At 42.8% G+C, this 16,761-nt stretch overlaps 1 protein-coding gene across 1 annotated transcript in view; it reads left to right on the forward strand.

Moving 5' to 3' along the window:
- Positions 1-243: 243 nt before the first annotated feature.
- Positions 244-16,761, forward strand: part of VEPH1 (ventricular zone expressed PH domain containing 1) — a 189,609-nt gene continuing 173,091 nt past the window's right edge. Inside the window, exons 1-3 of the mRNA XM_054983455.1 lie at positions 244-381; positions 5,957-6,172; positions 13,153-13,327. Coding sequence (XP_054839430.1) covers positions 244-381; positions 5,957-6,172; positions 13,153-13,327 — 529 coding nt within the window. The remainder of the gene's footprint in view (positions 382-5,956; positions 6,173-13,152; positions 13,328-16,761) is intronic.

A 16,761-nucleotide genomic window follows, 5' to 3' on the forward strand; every position in this document is an offset into this window, starting at 1 on the left:
AATTTGTTGAACCATTATTTGGGGGGTGGGGGCGGGGGTTAGAAATCCTTAATAGCTTACAACGCAACATCCACAACTTCTGATTCATTTCTCCATTCTCCCTTCCTTCAGGTTGTGATAGAAGAGGGGTCAAAATACATGAGCAATGTCATCTATATAGAAGAGGGGGTGCCATTTGGATTATGCATTACCTGGCTTGATTGAAGCACCTGGCACCTGGCTGCTTGACTGTATGCATCCGCAATGCACCATCTCTTTGGAATTGTTTTGGGACAAAAGGACCTTTCACGTGCAGGGGACCTCTTCTCCTTAGATGATTCTGAAATAGAAGGATGCCTGTCAGAAGCTCTTGAGCAAATAAAAATTATCAGTTCTTCTCCAGTAAGTAAAACATTCCACTTTCCTTTTTTTTACATTTTTATTTTATTTCATTTTTATTATTTGTAGTCTACCTTTCTCATTGAAACTCAAGACAGACGACACAGTGTGAATCAGTACAGCCAGTTTCAAAAACATTTCAATAAACAATGTAATAGGTACATAAATGCACAGAAAAGTTTAAGCTTGCAGAAATCCAATACAAAGCTGAATAAATGCTGAAACAGAGCATAAGAAATTCTAAGACTGACATATTAAACAACACAGAAACTATCTAGTAGGATCATATTTACAGCAACAGACAGTACATAGTACTAAAGTCTATGGTCCCTATCCCTTTACTGATGCTTCGCTTTGAGACCACTTCCTTACAGCTCAGCCCTCCTATCTGAGTAAAAAGCCCTCTTGAATAATTCAGTTTTGAATAGTTTATGAAAAGTGGGAACTTTTTTGACCTCTTCAGGTAGGCTGTTCCATAAGATGGGGGCCACCACAGAGAATGTACATCTATGGGTAACTGTGGATTTTGCCCATGTGCAAGGTGGCACCTGCAGAAGGCCCTCTTTAGATGAGTGAAGCTGCTGTGCTGAAACAGAAAGAGAGGCGGTCCCATAGATGCAATGGACTGAGGTTGTGAAGAGGTTTGTATGTGATAGCCAATATATCCTTTTATGTCTATATTTATATATATTATTCTTAAAATGGTAAGCAGGAGATTACTTGTTAATACATTTTATGCATATGTATATTATGTATAATATTTATGTATATTATTTATGTATATACATAAATATTTGTTTATATATCCTAGGGCAGGGCACTCTTGTATCCTTGGGAAGAGTTCCTCTTGTCCCTGCAGGGACATCAGACTTTTGGGGAGATTTCTGATGACAGAAGCCATACAATTAGAGATGGGCATGAACCGGAAAAAAACCAAACCATGTGGTTCATGGTTCGTCAAATTTCACAAACCACGAACTTTCATGAACCTTCCCCTGGTTCGCGAACTGGTTCATTTGGTTCATGAAAATGTCACCTCCAGGTCAGAAAATCATCACTTCTGGGCCAGCAGAAGGTCACTTCCGGATCAGCAGAAGGTCTGCAGGAAGTCCATCCCCTGTTGCCTAGGAAACTGATTGATTGGCATCAGGCTGTCCGCAGTGACAAACCAAAAAAATGAACCAAACAAATCAGCCTAAAGTTCATGGCGGTTCATCAGAAATGGGATCTGACAAACTGTGGTTCGAGAACCACGAACTGGCCTGGTTCATGCTTAATTTTGGTTCGTATTTTGGTTTGTGCTCATCTCTACATACAATTCCCAATAACTATACTATGAAACATTCAAAATCCAAACAACATCCATAGATACAAAAAGCAGAGGGATAGAAAGAATCTATAGGGACATCCGATTAGACTCAAACTATCTACTCCTGTAACGGAGTGGTCAGGAGGATTTCAGTCCTGTGGCACCATAGAGACATAGAATGTCTGAAGAAGAGAGCTCCGACTCTCAAAAGCTTACACTCTGAAAATCTTGTTTGGTCTCTAAGGTGCCACTGGACAGAAATCCTGCTGTTCTACTGCAGACCAACACAGCTACCCACCCACATACCTACTATCCAAGTGATCAGAATATCCCCAAGGAAGTTGTATCATGGTTCTCCCCCAGGAACTCTCACATATTAAAAATTGAACCTAAGTGGGGAAGACTGCCCCAGCCTAGGAACGCTAGGAAAGGAAATTCATGGTAAGTGAACTAATTTTCCTTTCTCTGGTGATCCAGGTGGCTGAGGTGGGGCAGGCTTGTACTGGGGGGATATAGAAAAGCAGTTGATCCCAGGGTGGGCTGTTCTGATTTTACTGTCTTAGAACTACTGGAGGACCTCCCTCAAAGGAGGCATCAGGAGATGCTGCCCAGTCTGCAGGAAAAAAATGAAAAGGTAGGTGCCTAATAGAGTTAGCAAAGCACCTAAATTGCTGTGCCTCCAGTTTGGCTTCTGTCTGTATCAGCTCTAGCAGATTTTCTCTACACAGCATCCATTCACAGGGCCAAACTAGACAAGATCCTGGGCATTCATGAATGCTTGATTCAGACTGATACTGTGGCACAGGTGAATAAGGATTTATACATTCCCTAAGACTGTTTTTCCAACCTCAGAGTCTTGGAGCTGCTATTTGCTGCACTGGGAGACACCATGTGAGTCCGAGCAGTCTAATGCTGGATCAAACAGCACAGGGGGAAAAGAATATCTTTTTAGCACTATGGGCTCATTTGAATTGCAGGTCCTCACCAGTAAAATCCATTTGGAAGATCTATTCAGAGTTCTCATCTCATTTGGCCCTCAGTCTGGGTTAGTAAGTTTTGGGGAACTTTGTCTACAAAAAAAGCTGCATGAATCTTTTAAAAGAACTTTTACAAGTTAAATTCCACTAGAGGGCATTAGTGATACGTAATTGGTGGGAAATACCATTTCACGGGATTTTCTAATTCAGACTCCAGAAGATCCAAACATTATCCCTCAGAAATTAAGGGAGCTTTAGAAAAATTTTTATGTCTACACGCTTCAACATATCCCCCCTTTCAAACTCAAAATGTATAAAGATACGGGGCATAAAATGACCAGAGCTTCTTCCTTTAGAAGAAAGTCATGAGAATTGGACTTTATACTTCAGAAATGGCATGGCTGAACATGACAACTATTAAAAAAAATTATGAAATTGTTCCCTCGGAAATCTAAACGCAGTATCCATTCCAATTGACTGGCGGCAGGCTTACAGGAAAAAAAGAAAAAACAATGTATTGAATGCATTGCTTTAGGATGCTGCTTTAAAAACGAGTAGACAGATTTATGAAGGATAGTTTTAACTCTGCTCATTGACCCTGGGGCCCTGGTAGCTAAAAAATGCAAGTACCATGTTCCGAACCAGTCTCATTCTGCTTACCATAGGATGAGCTAAACAATAACAGCAGGAGGCAGCCATGTCTGTAATGTCTTCTCGTAAACTTTTATGCTGGGATAAATAAACCTTTGGTCTGATTCTGCAGAAGGACTGTGGTATATTTATTGTATACATTACAGTGGAATGGCCTGTGATATTTGGGTGATTTGGTTTGGTTTCGTTGGGTGGAGTCCCCGCTTACTTAGTTTTGTATGTTAGCCAGAAGTATAGAATGCATAAAGTCCCTTCTTCTGAAACGACTTGCTGCCATCCCTGTATCTCATTGTTAATAAATAGTTGTTGTTTTGAGAACATCCACCTTTACAGTGTGAACCTGATAGGAAGAACCTGAGTGACTCTAATCCTGATTTGCAAGGAAATAAGAGAATAATACAGGGATTATATTATAACCTAACATAAATTGCAAGTGAACACAGGTGAAGAACAGGCAATCATGACATTGCTCACAAATCCATTATGGATTTTGGTTTTTGCTCATTTTCTTAATAGTCAACAGGGCTATTAAAAATGCAAAGCAACAAAGACAAAGGCAAAAGGAATCCAGTTATTTGCTTGCTTCATTGTTTTGAATGTCACTTGCCACATACCATTGCTTTCAATATGCGCTTATTGAATGCTACCATCCTTTCGCTGTTCCCACCCCCACCCAAGTTTTTCTTTTGATTCTTTCATGGAGCCCAAATCACTAGTCTGGGGCAGTGCTGGAAATTCCTCTGTGACTGACAGCTAAGAACTTGCCAAGTTCCTTTATTAGTGCCAGTACTCTATACAGTTGGAATATTTTCTCCATACTTCCCGTGTCTGTGCTTCAAGGATTGTTTATACAATACTGACACACACAGTTTAAGTTACATTTTGGGAGTTAAGCCCAAAATGTAACTCTCAAAATGGCACTGGTTCAATTGCTGCTTAATGGCATAATGACAATTCTGCCCCCCCCAACCTAACAGTGTATTGAAACTTTAAATAAATAAATAAACTCACAGGAAGGCGGCATTCTGTTCCCCCTGCCTTTGTTTCCACCCCTCCCCCACTCCTTCTCTCACAGTCAGTCTTCTCTCTGGCCCCTTCCCTCATCCTCCCCCTGCACTCGCTTGATGTGGTGGCTACTCACTAGCCAGTCCACCTGGCTGTGCTGTGACTGCTACGGCCTCTGCTCAGGCCTCAGTGACAGGGGGAACACTTCAGCTCCTGTGGTGGATGCCACACCCTCACCCACCCATCCACTTCAAGTAGTGAAAGGGCGGTGGCAGCTTCTGGTCCTCCTTCACCACCCATTGGCCTAGAGTGGAGAGGTGATGGTGCTTGAGCCAGTACCTCAGCTGCATTTGGGTGTGTGGGCTCCTTCCTTGCCTGTTCATGGTAAGTGTATGTTGCCTGTGCAAGTGCAGACAATGGTTCCTCTGTCTGAGCAGGCTTAGCCCGCCTCCATTTTACTAACTTTTCAGATTTCCGCAAACTTAGGGGTTCCCCAGTTTTGTCAAAAAAATCCCTTTGCTCTCCATGGTCCTGATGTGCAGATGTAAAGATTTAAGTATTCACAGATGAGGCCATGTTGAAAATGAGATATATTGACAAGTGTGGAACCTGCAAGGGCCGACAGTGGGGCCCTCATTTTCCCTTTGTATCCCTCTTCCCGCATGATTTTCTCTTCCCTCCTCCTGGCAGCCCCCATATCCTCTCCTCTTTCCCAGCTTCCTTCTCTCCTTCCCATCCGCCAACCTCCCTGCCTCTAGTCATCAGTGTTATTTATTATTTATGCAATTCAGTTGGTCCTAGTGGAGACCCAAAACATCTTGTATTGTTCTCTTCTCAATTTTATCCTCACAACAACCCTGTGAGGTAGGTTACACTTTGAGTTAGTGAATGGCCCAAGGTCACCCACTCATAGCAGATTGGTGATTCAGATCTGGTCTGATAATCTTGCCACTACAGCTCACTGGTTTTCATGCAATGGCTGCTGTTGAATGCTATTGACTTGCCCTGTATAAATGTGCATGTGCTGAATCACTGATAAAGTGATAAGGGAGTGCAGAACCTGCATTTGGCAGGCAATATATGCCTTTAGGATTGGCCAGATATGATACATTAGGAGTCATTTATCCCTCGCCTGGGCAATAGAACAGTGCCTGTTGCACTTGGATCCACTTAGCCCTGGATCTTCTAGCTTCACTTTTAGCAAGTATGCTGCAGTGCTTAGAGAATCAGACTAAAATCTGGGAGACCCAAATCACCATACTGCCATGAAGTTCACTGGGTGTTATGGGTAAAGCACTACCTCACAAGTTTGTTGTGAGGGTAAAATGGGGCAGGGAGAACTATGTACACCACCCTGAACTCCTTGGTAGAGGGATGGGATGAAACATTTCTAGACAGATAAACCCCAGGAACCCAGTGCTGGAAAGCATACCTCCAGATCTAGGTTTGGATGTGGCAGTAACAACCACAGGACGAACTGTACAAAAATCAGAAATAGTTTCATCAGTCTAATTTGTTCTGGAAGTTCCAGAAAGAGAATAGAAAGTTCCTCTTAGAACTGCAAGTTTATAGAAAGTGGGAAAGGGTTTTGATTGATTCTGATGTGGCTTGCATACAAATGGTTTTTCTCAAACAGGACTACCAAACGAATGATAACAACCAGGCGGTTGTGGAAATCTGTATCACTCGAATCACTACAGCTATCAGGGAGACAGAGTCCATAGAGAAACATGGAAAATCTCTTGTTGCTCTTTGGGAGTCGTGCTTGGAGCACAACCTGAAACCTTCAGGAAAAGATGAAGACACACCACATGCAAAAATTGCATCTGATATTATGAGCTGCATCTTGCAGGTAAGAATATTTTGTGAAGAATGTTGGATTATTGTAACATGTGCCTTGAGAATGGCCAGTGGTTTAATTAAGAGATTGGGGGTGGGGGGGCACTGGAATGTTGTTCATTAGAAAAATCAGAACAAAAAAACTACATGTTATAAGAAACATAGGTTTGTTATCCAAAATGTCATCCCTATGTCAAATGTTTCTGTTCTGTAACATAATGTAAAACTTATATTATGACTTGACATCATTATGTCGTCCATTCCTGCTGGTGACAGCCAAGGATGCACTGTTGGATGCATGATGTATTGACATCAGAACTTTAGGGTTACTTTGATCTAAATTAGGAAAAAAGAAGGGAGAGCATTCAGTGAGGGCTGCATACAAAGATTATTGTCTATGTAGCTCACGTCGCTGCTGCAAATGCAGAGGAATTGGCAGGGGCAAATTGAGCACCCACCCCAAAGCTTTACTTCCTTTGTCTCAGTCCTTCGTGGCTGACATTTCCAACCACCACCACCAGAAGACTTTTGAAGGACTTTTAAAAGTTGATAATAGGTATATTGTGATAGCATTATACCCATGTATTGCAACAACATATTCACTTTCATGCAAACAAAAGAATAAGTCTGTAGCACTTTTTGTTGCAATGTTATAAGAAGAAATGTGCAGTCAGTAGCTTTTCTTTTATAACTCTGCAGCAAAAAGGGTTAGAGATTTACCTTTTTAAAAATGGAAGCTAGGGACTAGTACATTGTTGCAATTGATTGTTATAATCCTATAACAGTAGAGTGTTATAGCTATAGAACACTATAGTTATAGCTATAGTGTTATAGCTATTACTGATTTTTTTAAAAGCCTGAAAATAGCCTGGGAGGATGGTGGCTACAGAGCCTAAGTAAGGAAAATATTGGCTCTATGGGCAGGACCTGAAAAAATACACCTTTCACCCCATATTATTGAAAATCACTTTTGACTACTGTCTTTCCAAAAAGATCGTAACAAACTAGCTCTTTGGGAAAGATCACAGCAAATCTGGGGAAAGTACAGAAGCAGGATGCATGAAGGATGATGTCATGTGAATGATCCCCAAAACAGTGCTGCAGAAGCCAAAGCCTAGCAAAACTTCGATATGGAAACATCCAAGGACATCCAAAGAAGTCAGGGGCCACTGGGGCAAAAATGATGCTCCTGTCTTGTCCTTACAGTGCCCTAATTGGCTGCTTGTGCCATGAACCAGCCCTGGTAAGAAAGGAATGCAGTTGAGTCTGGGATCAATCAAAAAAGCATTGTCTCCCAGGCATAAATCAGAGCACAGAAGTTATCCTAGAGAATAACTGGTCAGGAGACTGTTCTTTTTCATCAGCGAGGCCTGAGGCTGATCCAGGCTCTGTGTGTGTGTGTATTTGCCTTTGGAGTTTGTTCTCCTAGTTTTAATCTTGTCACTCCTGACAGCAAACTTTCAACAGTGCTAAGATGTTTCTTATTATTTAGCTGTGGCTACCACTCAGAAATAACCCTAAAGACTTAATGTAACTTTAAAGATATTTAGATATCGTGATAATCTGTTTTGACTCTTAGCTGCTTCCATCCAAAAGGAACAAGAACACGGTTCCCTCCTCAACCTGGTTCCGCATCAATGCAATGGTGAATTAAAACTCTCTGAATGTCCAGTTCTGTTCTTTTCTGCTAGGATCAGCTCCAAGTAAACATTTCATAGAATTAAAAAATGGGGAAAAAATCTTGACTCCTCAGTGGGTTTTGATTTCCAGGAATATAATTTTCCAGTAAACAGAACAAGCCCCCCATTGTCTCTTCTTCACTTGTTACTGTAACTCTGTCAAAACAAAGGCCCTGTTAGCTGAAGCCTATTAATTACCATTAAATCCAGCATATCCGTTCAAGATGTGTGCAGGTGACAGGTGATGAAAAGCGTTCGGTGGTCCTGAGACAGCCTGTCCCAAGAACTTCTGCTCTTCTCATTATGGTTCTTCTTGTAAGAAAGGAGCTGGGTAGGGGGGAGTAATAGTATAATTTGGTAGCCCAGCATGGCATCTCCGTAGCTGGACTGATGCATAAAAAATCCAAGCCTGCTTGGGTCAGAACTATCAGAAGCACAAAAGAAACAGAATACAGTCTCAAAAGCATAACTTGCCCTCTTTCATTGAAAGTAAGATTTTTATTTGGAAACAGTATAGCATACCCATAGTATAGCCTGCGAGACTGAGTCTCGATCTCACAGGCGAGTTGAATCCATCCCAGTAGGGTCCGGGGGCCGTCTTGCACCAATGCCTTTGCCACCAAGTCTGGGTTCAGGCCCACCCTGAAGAATTCGATCTTTACTCCCTCAGTCCAGTCTCTCACTTTGGCTGCATACTGCTGGAATTCTGTGGCATACCTCTCACAGGCCAGCTGCCCTGTTTTAGACTTCTCAACTTGAACCTTGCCCTCTCTTCCTTGAGAGGGTCTTCAAACTGTTCCTTCAAAGCTCGGACAAAAGCCTCCACACTTCTCAACTCCGGGGCTCGAGTGCTGTACAGGGTTACATAACACTTTGATGCGGGGCCCTCCAGCCAGGATCCAAAATAGCTTACTCGGCTGGCTTCATCCAGGAAGGTGTGCCCCCACTCCCTGAGAAATTCTGCAGCTTGCACCAGGAAATATCCTAGCTTCTCAGGGTCGCCATCGAACCGAGCCTTCAGATTGCACCACCCAGGCAGCGGCAGGGCTGGGAACTCTCCACCCTCTAGTGGTCCCCCCTCTGGCAAAGGCCCAGGTGCCCTCAGTCCTCCTGGGGCATCCGTGGGTGCTGGTGGTTCTGGTGGTCCCTGGGGTTAGGGCGTCTGGGCGGCCGCCTGCAGCAAGCTTCATGTGAGTCTAGTTAGGGCGAGTAGGTCACACTTCACCACCTGTAATTTCTCTTGAGTGCTGCCATAGGGCTTGCCTCCTCTTCCCCCGGCACCAGTTCTTCTTCCCCTCCAGAGGAACCTCTGTCTAAGAATAGACTCCGTCTTCAAAAACTCTTCCATCGACTCCTCCGCCGTCTCCTTGCCTCGTGGTCCACTGCCACGTATGGATGTGTCCCAGGCGGAGTGTCTTCCAACCAGAGTAGGTAGCTGGCCTTCCCCAGAGGTGAGCTGGCATAATGCTCCATTGCACCCCACTCACTTCTCGCCGCTGCCACGCGTGGGGTCCAGCATAGTTTCAGTGTCACTGCCAACCAGGGTGGAATAGCATTCTCTCGTTCCATCATTTTTCTAAGTTCCATCGGTGCCTCAGCACCGAGCCCATGAAGTTCTGCGGGGTCTTTGGGTAGTCCTTCAGGTTTCTCAGGAGCTCCTGTATCTGCTCCATCTGCCATGGTGCAGGTAACCGGGTTCAGGGCTCTGGTTCTGAAGGTACTTTAGGACTTCAGCCAAAATGTCAGATCTTGCCAGGTATTTTCCCCAAGCACTTCACTACATCACTCAGGTGTATGAGTTAAAGTTACTTTACCAGTATCAAGATGGTCAGACAGGATCATTGGCTGAAGTGACACAAGGTAGCAAAGCAAGGTTAATTATAGGGCAAGGTCCCCACCCCCAATGGGAAAGAAAGACCATTAGGATTTGGGCGCATTGAGCCAGGGAGCCAGGAGAGAAGGGAGGACGGAAAGGATGAGCTCTGCTCAGTCTCTAATGAGGTGGTACAGTCTCGGCTGGAATTTCAAGGCCACATTCACAAGCCAGCCAGGAAATGGTAACCAAAACACCTGCAAGATAAGCAGCTAGCAACCACTCAGCAAAACAGGTTCCCTCTGCATGTTCTCAAAGGTACACTACAGATTGCAGCAAGAAATTCATAACATGTATTGTCGAAGGCTTTCACGGCCGAAGAACGATGGTTGTTGTGGGTTTTCCGGGCTGTATTGCCGTGGTCTTGGCATTGTAGTTCCTGACGTTTCGCCAGCAGCTGTGGCTGGCATCTTCAGAGGTGTAGCACCAAAAGACAGAGATCTCTCAGTGTCACAGTGTGGAAAAGATGTAGGTCATTTGTATCTACTCAGGAGGGGTGGGGTTGAGCTGAGTCATCCTGTAAGAGTTTCCCAGGGTGTGGAATGCTAATGGCGGGAGGCTTCACTGTATCCTGAGGAGGTTCTTTTGCATATGGATTGGTGCTTGATGTGCTAATCTTCTCTGCAGGGCTATTGTCGAGTATAGAGTGTTTTGTTAGCCTGGTGTTTTTCAGAACTGGAAACCATGCTCTGTTCTTGCTTGAACACTGCTTGAAGGTTATGCTATTTCATAAGCTTTCCCATCTGATCAGTAATTCCTTTGATATATGGCAAAAACACTTTTCCTGTAGGAAAAAGCAGTGTTCAGACCGACCTGAAAAATACAACAGATGCTACGATCAGCAAAAGACAGTAGAGACCCCCCTCACCTCTGCAGGAGTATACCGTATACCCTGCAGCTGTGGACAAGTTTACATCGGGACCACAAAGCGTAGCATCCAGACAAGAATAAAAGAACATGAAAGACACTGCAGACTTGGACAACCTGAAAAATCAGCAGTGGCTGAACATAGCCTAACTCAAACAGGGCACAGTATCTTATTCCAGGACACCAAAATACTGGACAACACTTCCAACTACTTTGTCAGACTGAACAGGGAAGCCATTGAAATTCACAAGCATAAGCAAAACTTCAACAGGAAAGAAGAAACCTTAAGAATGAACAGAGCATGGTTTCCAGTTCTGAAAAACACCAGGCTAACAAAACACTCTATACTCAACAATAGCCCTGCAGAGAAGATTAGCACATCAAACACCAATCCATATGCAAAAGAACCTCCTCGGGATACAGTGAAGCCTCCCGCCATTAGCATTCCACACCCTGGGAAACTCTTACAGGATGACTCAGCTCAACCCCACCCCTCCTGAGTAGATACAAATGACCTGCCAACATCTTTTTCCACACTGTGACACTGAGAGATCTCTGTCTTTTGGTGCTACACCTCTGAAGATGCCAGCCACAGCTGCTGGCGAAACGTCAGGAACTACAATGCCAAGACCACGGCAATACAGCCCGGAAAACCCACAAATTCATAACACATGGCAGATATGCTGGAGGTGTATCTCACAGATACAGCCTGTTCTGCTGTAGCATAGTGGTTAAGTGGTGGGGTCAAAATCAGCATTCTGCTGGTTCAGATCTGTGTGGGGCACTAATCTGTCTAGAAGAGTGATATATAAGAGCACTGTTGTTGTTGGCTGTTGTGGGTTTTCCGGGCTGTATTGCCGTGGTCTTGGCATTGTAGTTCCTGACGTTTCGCCAGCAGCTGTGGCTGGCATCTTCAGAGGTGTAGCACCAAAAGACAGAGATCTCTCAGTGTCACAGTGTGGAAAAGATGTAGGTCATTTGTATCTACTCAGGAGGGGTGGGGTTGAGCTGAGTCATCCTGTAAGAGTTTCCCAGGGTGTGGAATGCTAATGGCGGGAGGCTTCACTGTATCCTGAGGAGGTTCTTTTGCATATGGATTGGTACTTGATGTGCTAATCTTCTCTGCAGGGCTATTGTCGGGGATAGAATGTTTTGTTAGCCTGGTGTTTTTCAAAACTGGAAACAATGCTCTGTTCATTCTTAAGGTTTCTTCTTTCCTGTTGAAGTTTTGCTTATGCTTGTGAATTTCAATGGCTTCCCTGTGCAGTCTGACAAAGTAGTTGGAAGTGTTGTCCAGTATTTTGGTGTCCTGGAATAAGATACTGTGCCCTGTTTGAGTTAGGCTATGTTCAGCCACTGCTGATTTTTCAGGTTGTCCAAGTCTGCAGTGTCTTTCATGTTCTTTTATTCTTGTCTGGATGCTACGCTTTGTGGTCCCGATGTAAACTTGTCCACAGCTGCAGGGTATACGGTATACTCCTGCAGAGGTGAGGGGGTCTCTACTGTCTTTTGCTGATCGTAGCATCTGTTGTATTTTTCGGGTGGGTCTGAATACTGCTTGAAGGTTATGCTTTTTCATAAGCTTTCCCATCTGATCAGTAATTCCTTTGATATATGGCAAAAACACTTTTCCTGTAGGAGACTGTTTTTCCTTGGTTGTTTGATTCATCCTGGGTTTGATTGCTCTTCGGATTTCATTTCTGGAGTAGCCATTTGCCTGAAGTGCGTGGTTTAGATGATTAATTTCCTCACTGAGAAAGTGCGGCTCACATATCCGTCTTGCACGATCCACTAATGTTTTCATTATGCCTCTTTTCTGTCGGGGGTGGTGATTGGAGTTTTTGTGTAAGTACCGATCAGTGTGAGTTGGTTTCCTGTAGACCTTGTGACCTAACTGAAAGTTTGCTTTGCGGATGACCAAGGTATCCAGGAATGGGAGTTTTCCCTCGATTTCTTTCTCCATTGTGAATTGTATGTTCAGGTGGATGTTGTTGAGATGATTCAAAAACCCCATCAATTCTTCCTCCCCATGGCTCCAAATGATAAATGTATCATCCACAAACCGGAACCAAACACTAGGTTTGTGGGGTGCTGATTCTAGAGCTGTTTTTTCAAAATGTTCCATGTAGAAAGCCTTCGACAATACACTGTTGTTGTTGTTGCTGTTATACAATATTACAAAGAAATCTTGGTGGGCACTGTTGCACCATGCAGTGCCTCTACTTTGCTTGGCATGGATTAGAAACATCTTGGAACACCCTAAGGCCGAGCAGAAGCAGTTTCACTTGCAGATGGAACAAATGTTGCATCTGTTGTTTTTCTGTAGCCCCTTGTGAAATCTTGTGATAAAATTTGAGGACTCAGTACTAAAAGGACATGCTCAGAACAACATTCCACAGCCTCATGACTAAAAGCTGTATAAGCCCTGTCCTAGGCCTAAACGGGCAAGGAGAAGCACAGAAGCTTAACCTGAATGGTTGGGCAGTCTCCTGTTTTGTGCAATAGCTTGTAATAACTAATTTTCTTCACTTACTTGTTTTTTTTTTTTTTTGGTGCCACCATTTTCCCCAACAGAATTACAATCGTCCTCCCATTATGGCATTGGCTGTCCCAGTGGCGGTGAAATTCTTGCAAAGGGGAAACAAAGAGCTATGCCGGAACATGTCAAGTTACCTTTCCCTAGCGGCCATCAGCAAAGCAGATCTACTGGCTGAGCACACAGAAGCTATTGTAAAAAGTGTCCTGCAAGGTAAGGAAAAGCAGAATTACTCTGTTTCTGTTTGTCATCATTAAGCTGTCCAGAATGATTTTTCATATATTTGTTTGTTCTCATACATTTATAGTCTGCCTTTCTCACAGAGACTCAAGGCGGGTTACACAGCATAAGTCAATGCAATCAACAAGATGAGGCATCCAGCTGATGTTCAAAAGGCCTTGATCCTTGTCTCCAATAAGATAGATTCCCTAGTATATTTATTTATTTATCTAGAACATTTGTAGCCTGCTTTTCATTGAATGAGAAACATTACATGTCTACATAGACAGAAGCTGGGCAGTTGTGCATGATGATGGAAAGGGGGGGAAGACACTCTTTTGCTCTCAATTGCAAAAGTCTTTTTGTCATTGTTTTTACGGTTCTCAGTTACAAGTGAAAAAACTGAATGAACACAGTTCTTACAGAAGAAGGTGATGGTGATATATTAACAGTAGAAATGTCCTTTCTTTTCAAGCTTTTTTTAAAAAAAAATCTAAGTAAGCTTGAATTCCAAATAAAATCAAGTTGTTAATCAGTAAATAATAGGGTCTACTACAAACCTGAAACCACAGTACTGTTTTTGCACAACTCTCATTTGTTCAGTAAGGGTTGTCAAGAATGTCCTACTGGGTTCACTATAGGCCATGTAACAGTTCTACAGTTCTTATCAGGGCTCATTTTCAGGGCCCCGCCCACCTGACTCTTGGCCATTTTGGACCTGTTTCAGCCTGGATTGGGGCTGAAATGGCCCAGATCAGGCCTCTGATGGGTGGGGGATCACTCTCCCACTCAGCAGTGGCCCGATCCTGACCATTTTGGGCCCCCTTTTTGGCCATTTTCAGCCCCTTTTTGCCATTTTGGGCCCAATTTCAGCCCTGAATGACCAGGATTGGGTCCAAAACAGCCAGGATAGGTGATGTCAGGCATATGCAAATCAGTTATGCTAATGACACACTTCCGGCGATGGCAAGGGGTGTGGCATATGCTAATGAGTTATGCTAATTAGTTCCTCTCGCTCTTTTTCTATGAAATGACTCCAGAACCTTACTAATGTAGTTGATTGTCAAAATCCATAAAGCAGAACCTAGTCTTGTCCATTTATATTGACAATTAAATTGAATCTGACAAATATTTGGAATGAATCTGTGTATTAGCACATGAAGGATTCCTTTGAGATGAAAGTAGAACAGAAATTTAGAGAGCAAGTCTACTCAGATCTATTCAAAGAGGCTTACTCCCAGGAAAGTGTTCTTAGGATGACACTGTTATTAGTCTAAAGTTTTGCTAGAAGTAGTTCAGCTCTTCTTAACTCTATTTCATTTATCTCCTGTATGTATCTTTGCGTTTACATTACTCAACCACAAGATGTTGCTCTGGATGTCTGATAAAGAAATTCCAGAAATTGTTCATTTCACAATGATCTTGTAAAGTTTAGGAATCATGAATGACTGAGTTCACTCTAAGAACAAAAGGAAGTAGATAAAAGGGGGGAAAATATTTGTGAATTTTTATGTAAATGCAAAATGGTATATATGTTGCATCATCCTGATTCTAATAGAGACTGTGTAGAAGCAGTCCTCCGTGCATGCATCCCTGTCTAGATGAGAAGCCTCTCATGCAAATGGATTCAGTGGATTGGATTCCAGCTCGGAAGGCACAGAACTCCTGGTTGATGATAGCACTAATCAATTGTTTGGGATGAAGAAGGGAACTGGATTCAGATCTACTAACTGCTTCTCTCTAGTAAATACTTCTATAATTGCTCAATAATTGTGTTACAACCCTGACAGCTGCAACAATATGATTAACACCAGAGGGTTGCGCAACCCAGTTAGGTTGATATAGCGATTTGCACTACGGAATTTGGCCCAGTCCTATAAAAAGGAAGTGCTGGCACAGCAGCTTGACTTCCAGGTTCATGCTGGAAGTGATGTCATGATGTCAGGGCAACATCAGTTTGCATTTCCTCGCCCCCAAGCTATCGGCCAATTACCAGTGGTCAGCTGGTAACCCTAGTTGAGCCTGAGGAGAGTGAAAGAAGGATCATGAAGAGAGAACTTTGTAAATAAGTTATTCAAATAAAGTTGGAAGTTTGTTCAAAGACAAAGGATGTCATTTACAAAGACAGAAAGAACCTACTTTGAAACACCCATGACTCATATTGATGCTGAAGTTTGGAAAACTGCTAGGATCAAAGGACTTCTTTGGCACCTTGCATGCTTCCATGCAGCAAGAAGGTCAAAGGCAAAAAGCTAGCATACTTGATGCTTTGGCAACATAAAGCTTATATATTTCAGCCCCTCCAGAGGTGCTCTTGCAGTGTGCTTATTTTACAGCATATTTTGGCCTGATAAGATAGCATGAAGCATTCCTTATTTGTAGCCATACTTGTTGAATACAATTAATAGTTGAAAGTTTTATTCTGTTCTTGTTGTTATGCTATAGTTCTGTTTTGTGATGATATGTACCCTGTTGGAGCATTTGATATCATAATAGAATGCATATTTTTGAAGTTTCATTGAAAACTGCACCTGGTAAGGAGACTTTTTAAAAAAATCTTTTTTATCTTTGGAGGATGAGCCACATTATGTAGTGTTGTTCCACTGCAAAGTACTATGCTGACAAACTTTTAAAAGTTTTTCTGTATGGATTATATGAGGATTAGTTACTCACACATTTTTTAGTTACAGCCATGTTGGTCTGCAGTGGAACACTGAGATTTGAGTCTAGTGGCACCTTAAAGATGAACAAGATTTTCAAGGTATAAGCTTTCAAGAGCCAAAGCTGCCTTCTTCAGATAAAATAGGAGTGGAGATCCCTGAGCCCTTATATCCCAGTCAGAAGGTGAGAACAGTGTTGGAAAGAGGAAAGTGAGGATATAAAGGTACAATATAGCTTAATTATAACAGGTGCTACTTGAATTGGATCACACTGTTTTTAGGAAATTATGTCTGGGACAGGCAGAATTTTCATTAGTTACAGCCTGGATTGTACATGGCTACTTTTGATGTTTTTGATGTGAAATGTAGCTAAGGTCTGCATTCCGTTAATAGGGAATACATACTGTTGTGGAATCTAATTTTTCACTGTAGCTGTGGGTTTAGGAGAGGGTGAAAAAGGGGGAGCAGTTGTCCTGGAGTTTTCTTTACTTACCTCTGAGGAAGGTGAACCTGAACAGGACAAATGTGATGTGAAAGATTTCAACCTGGGATGCTGGACAGCTCATTTGAAAAGGACCGAAATAATGGCAGCGGTGCGTGGAAATAACTGGATTTCTTTAGTATTCTTCAAACCTGCACTATTGTGTGAAGTAGATCCAGAAGAGTTAGCCGTGTTAGTCTATAGGAACAAAATAGAAAAGAGTCCAGTAGCACCTTTAAGACTAACCAACTTTACTGTAGCATAAGCTTTCAAGAATCACAGTTCTC

The sequence above is a fragment of the Eublepharis macularius genome, chromosome 6 (assembly GCF_028583425.1).
Source record: "Eublepharis macularius isolate TG4126 chromosome 6, MPM_Emac_v1.0, whole genome shotgun sequence".
Classification (NCBI taxonomy): domain Eukaryota; kingdom Metazoa; phylum Chordata; class Lepidosauria; order Squamata; family Eublepharidae; genus Eublepharis; species Eublepharis macularius.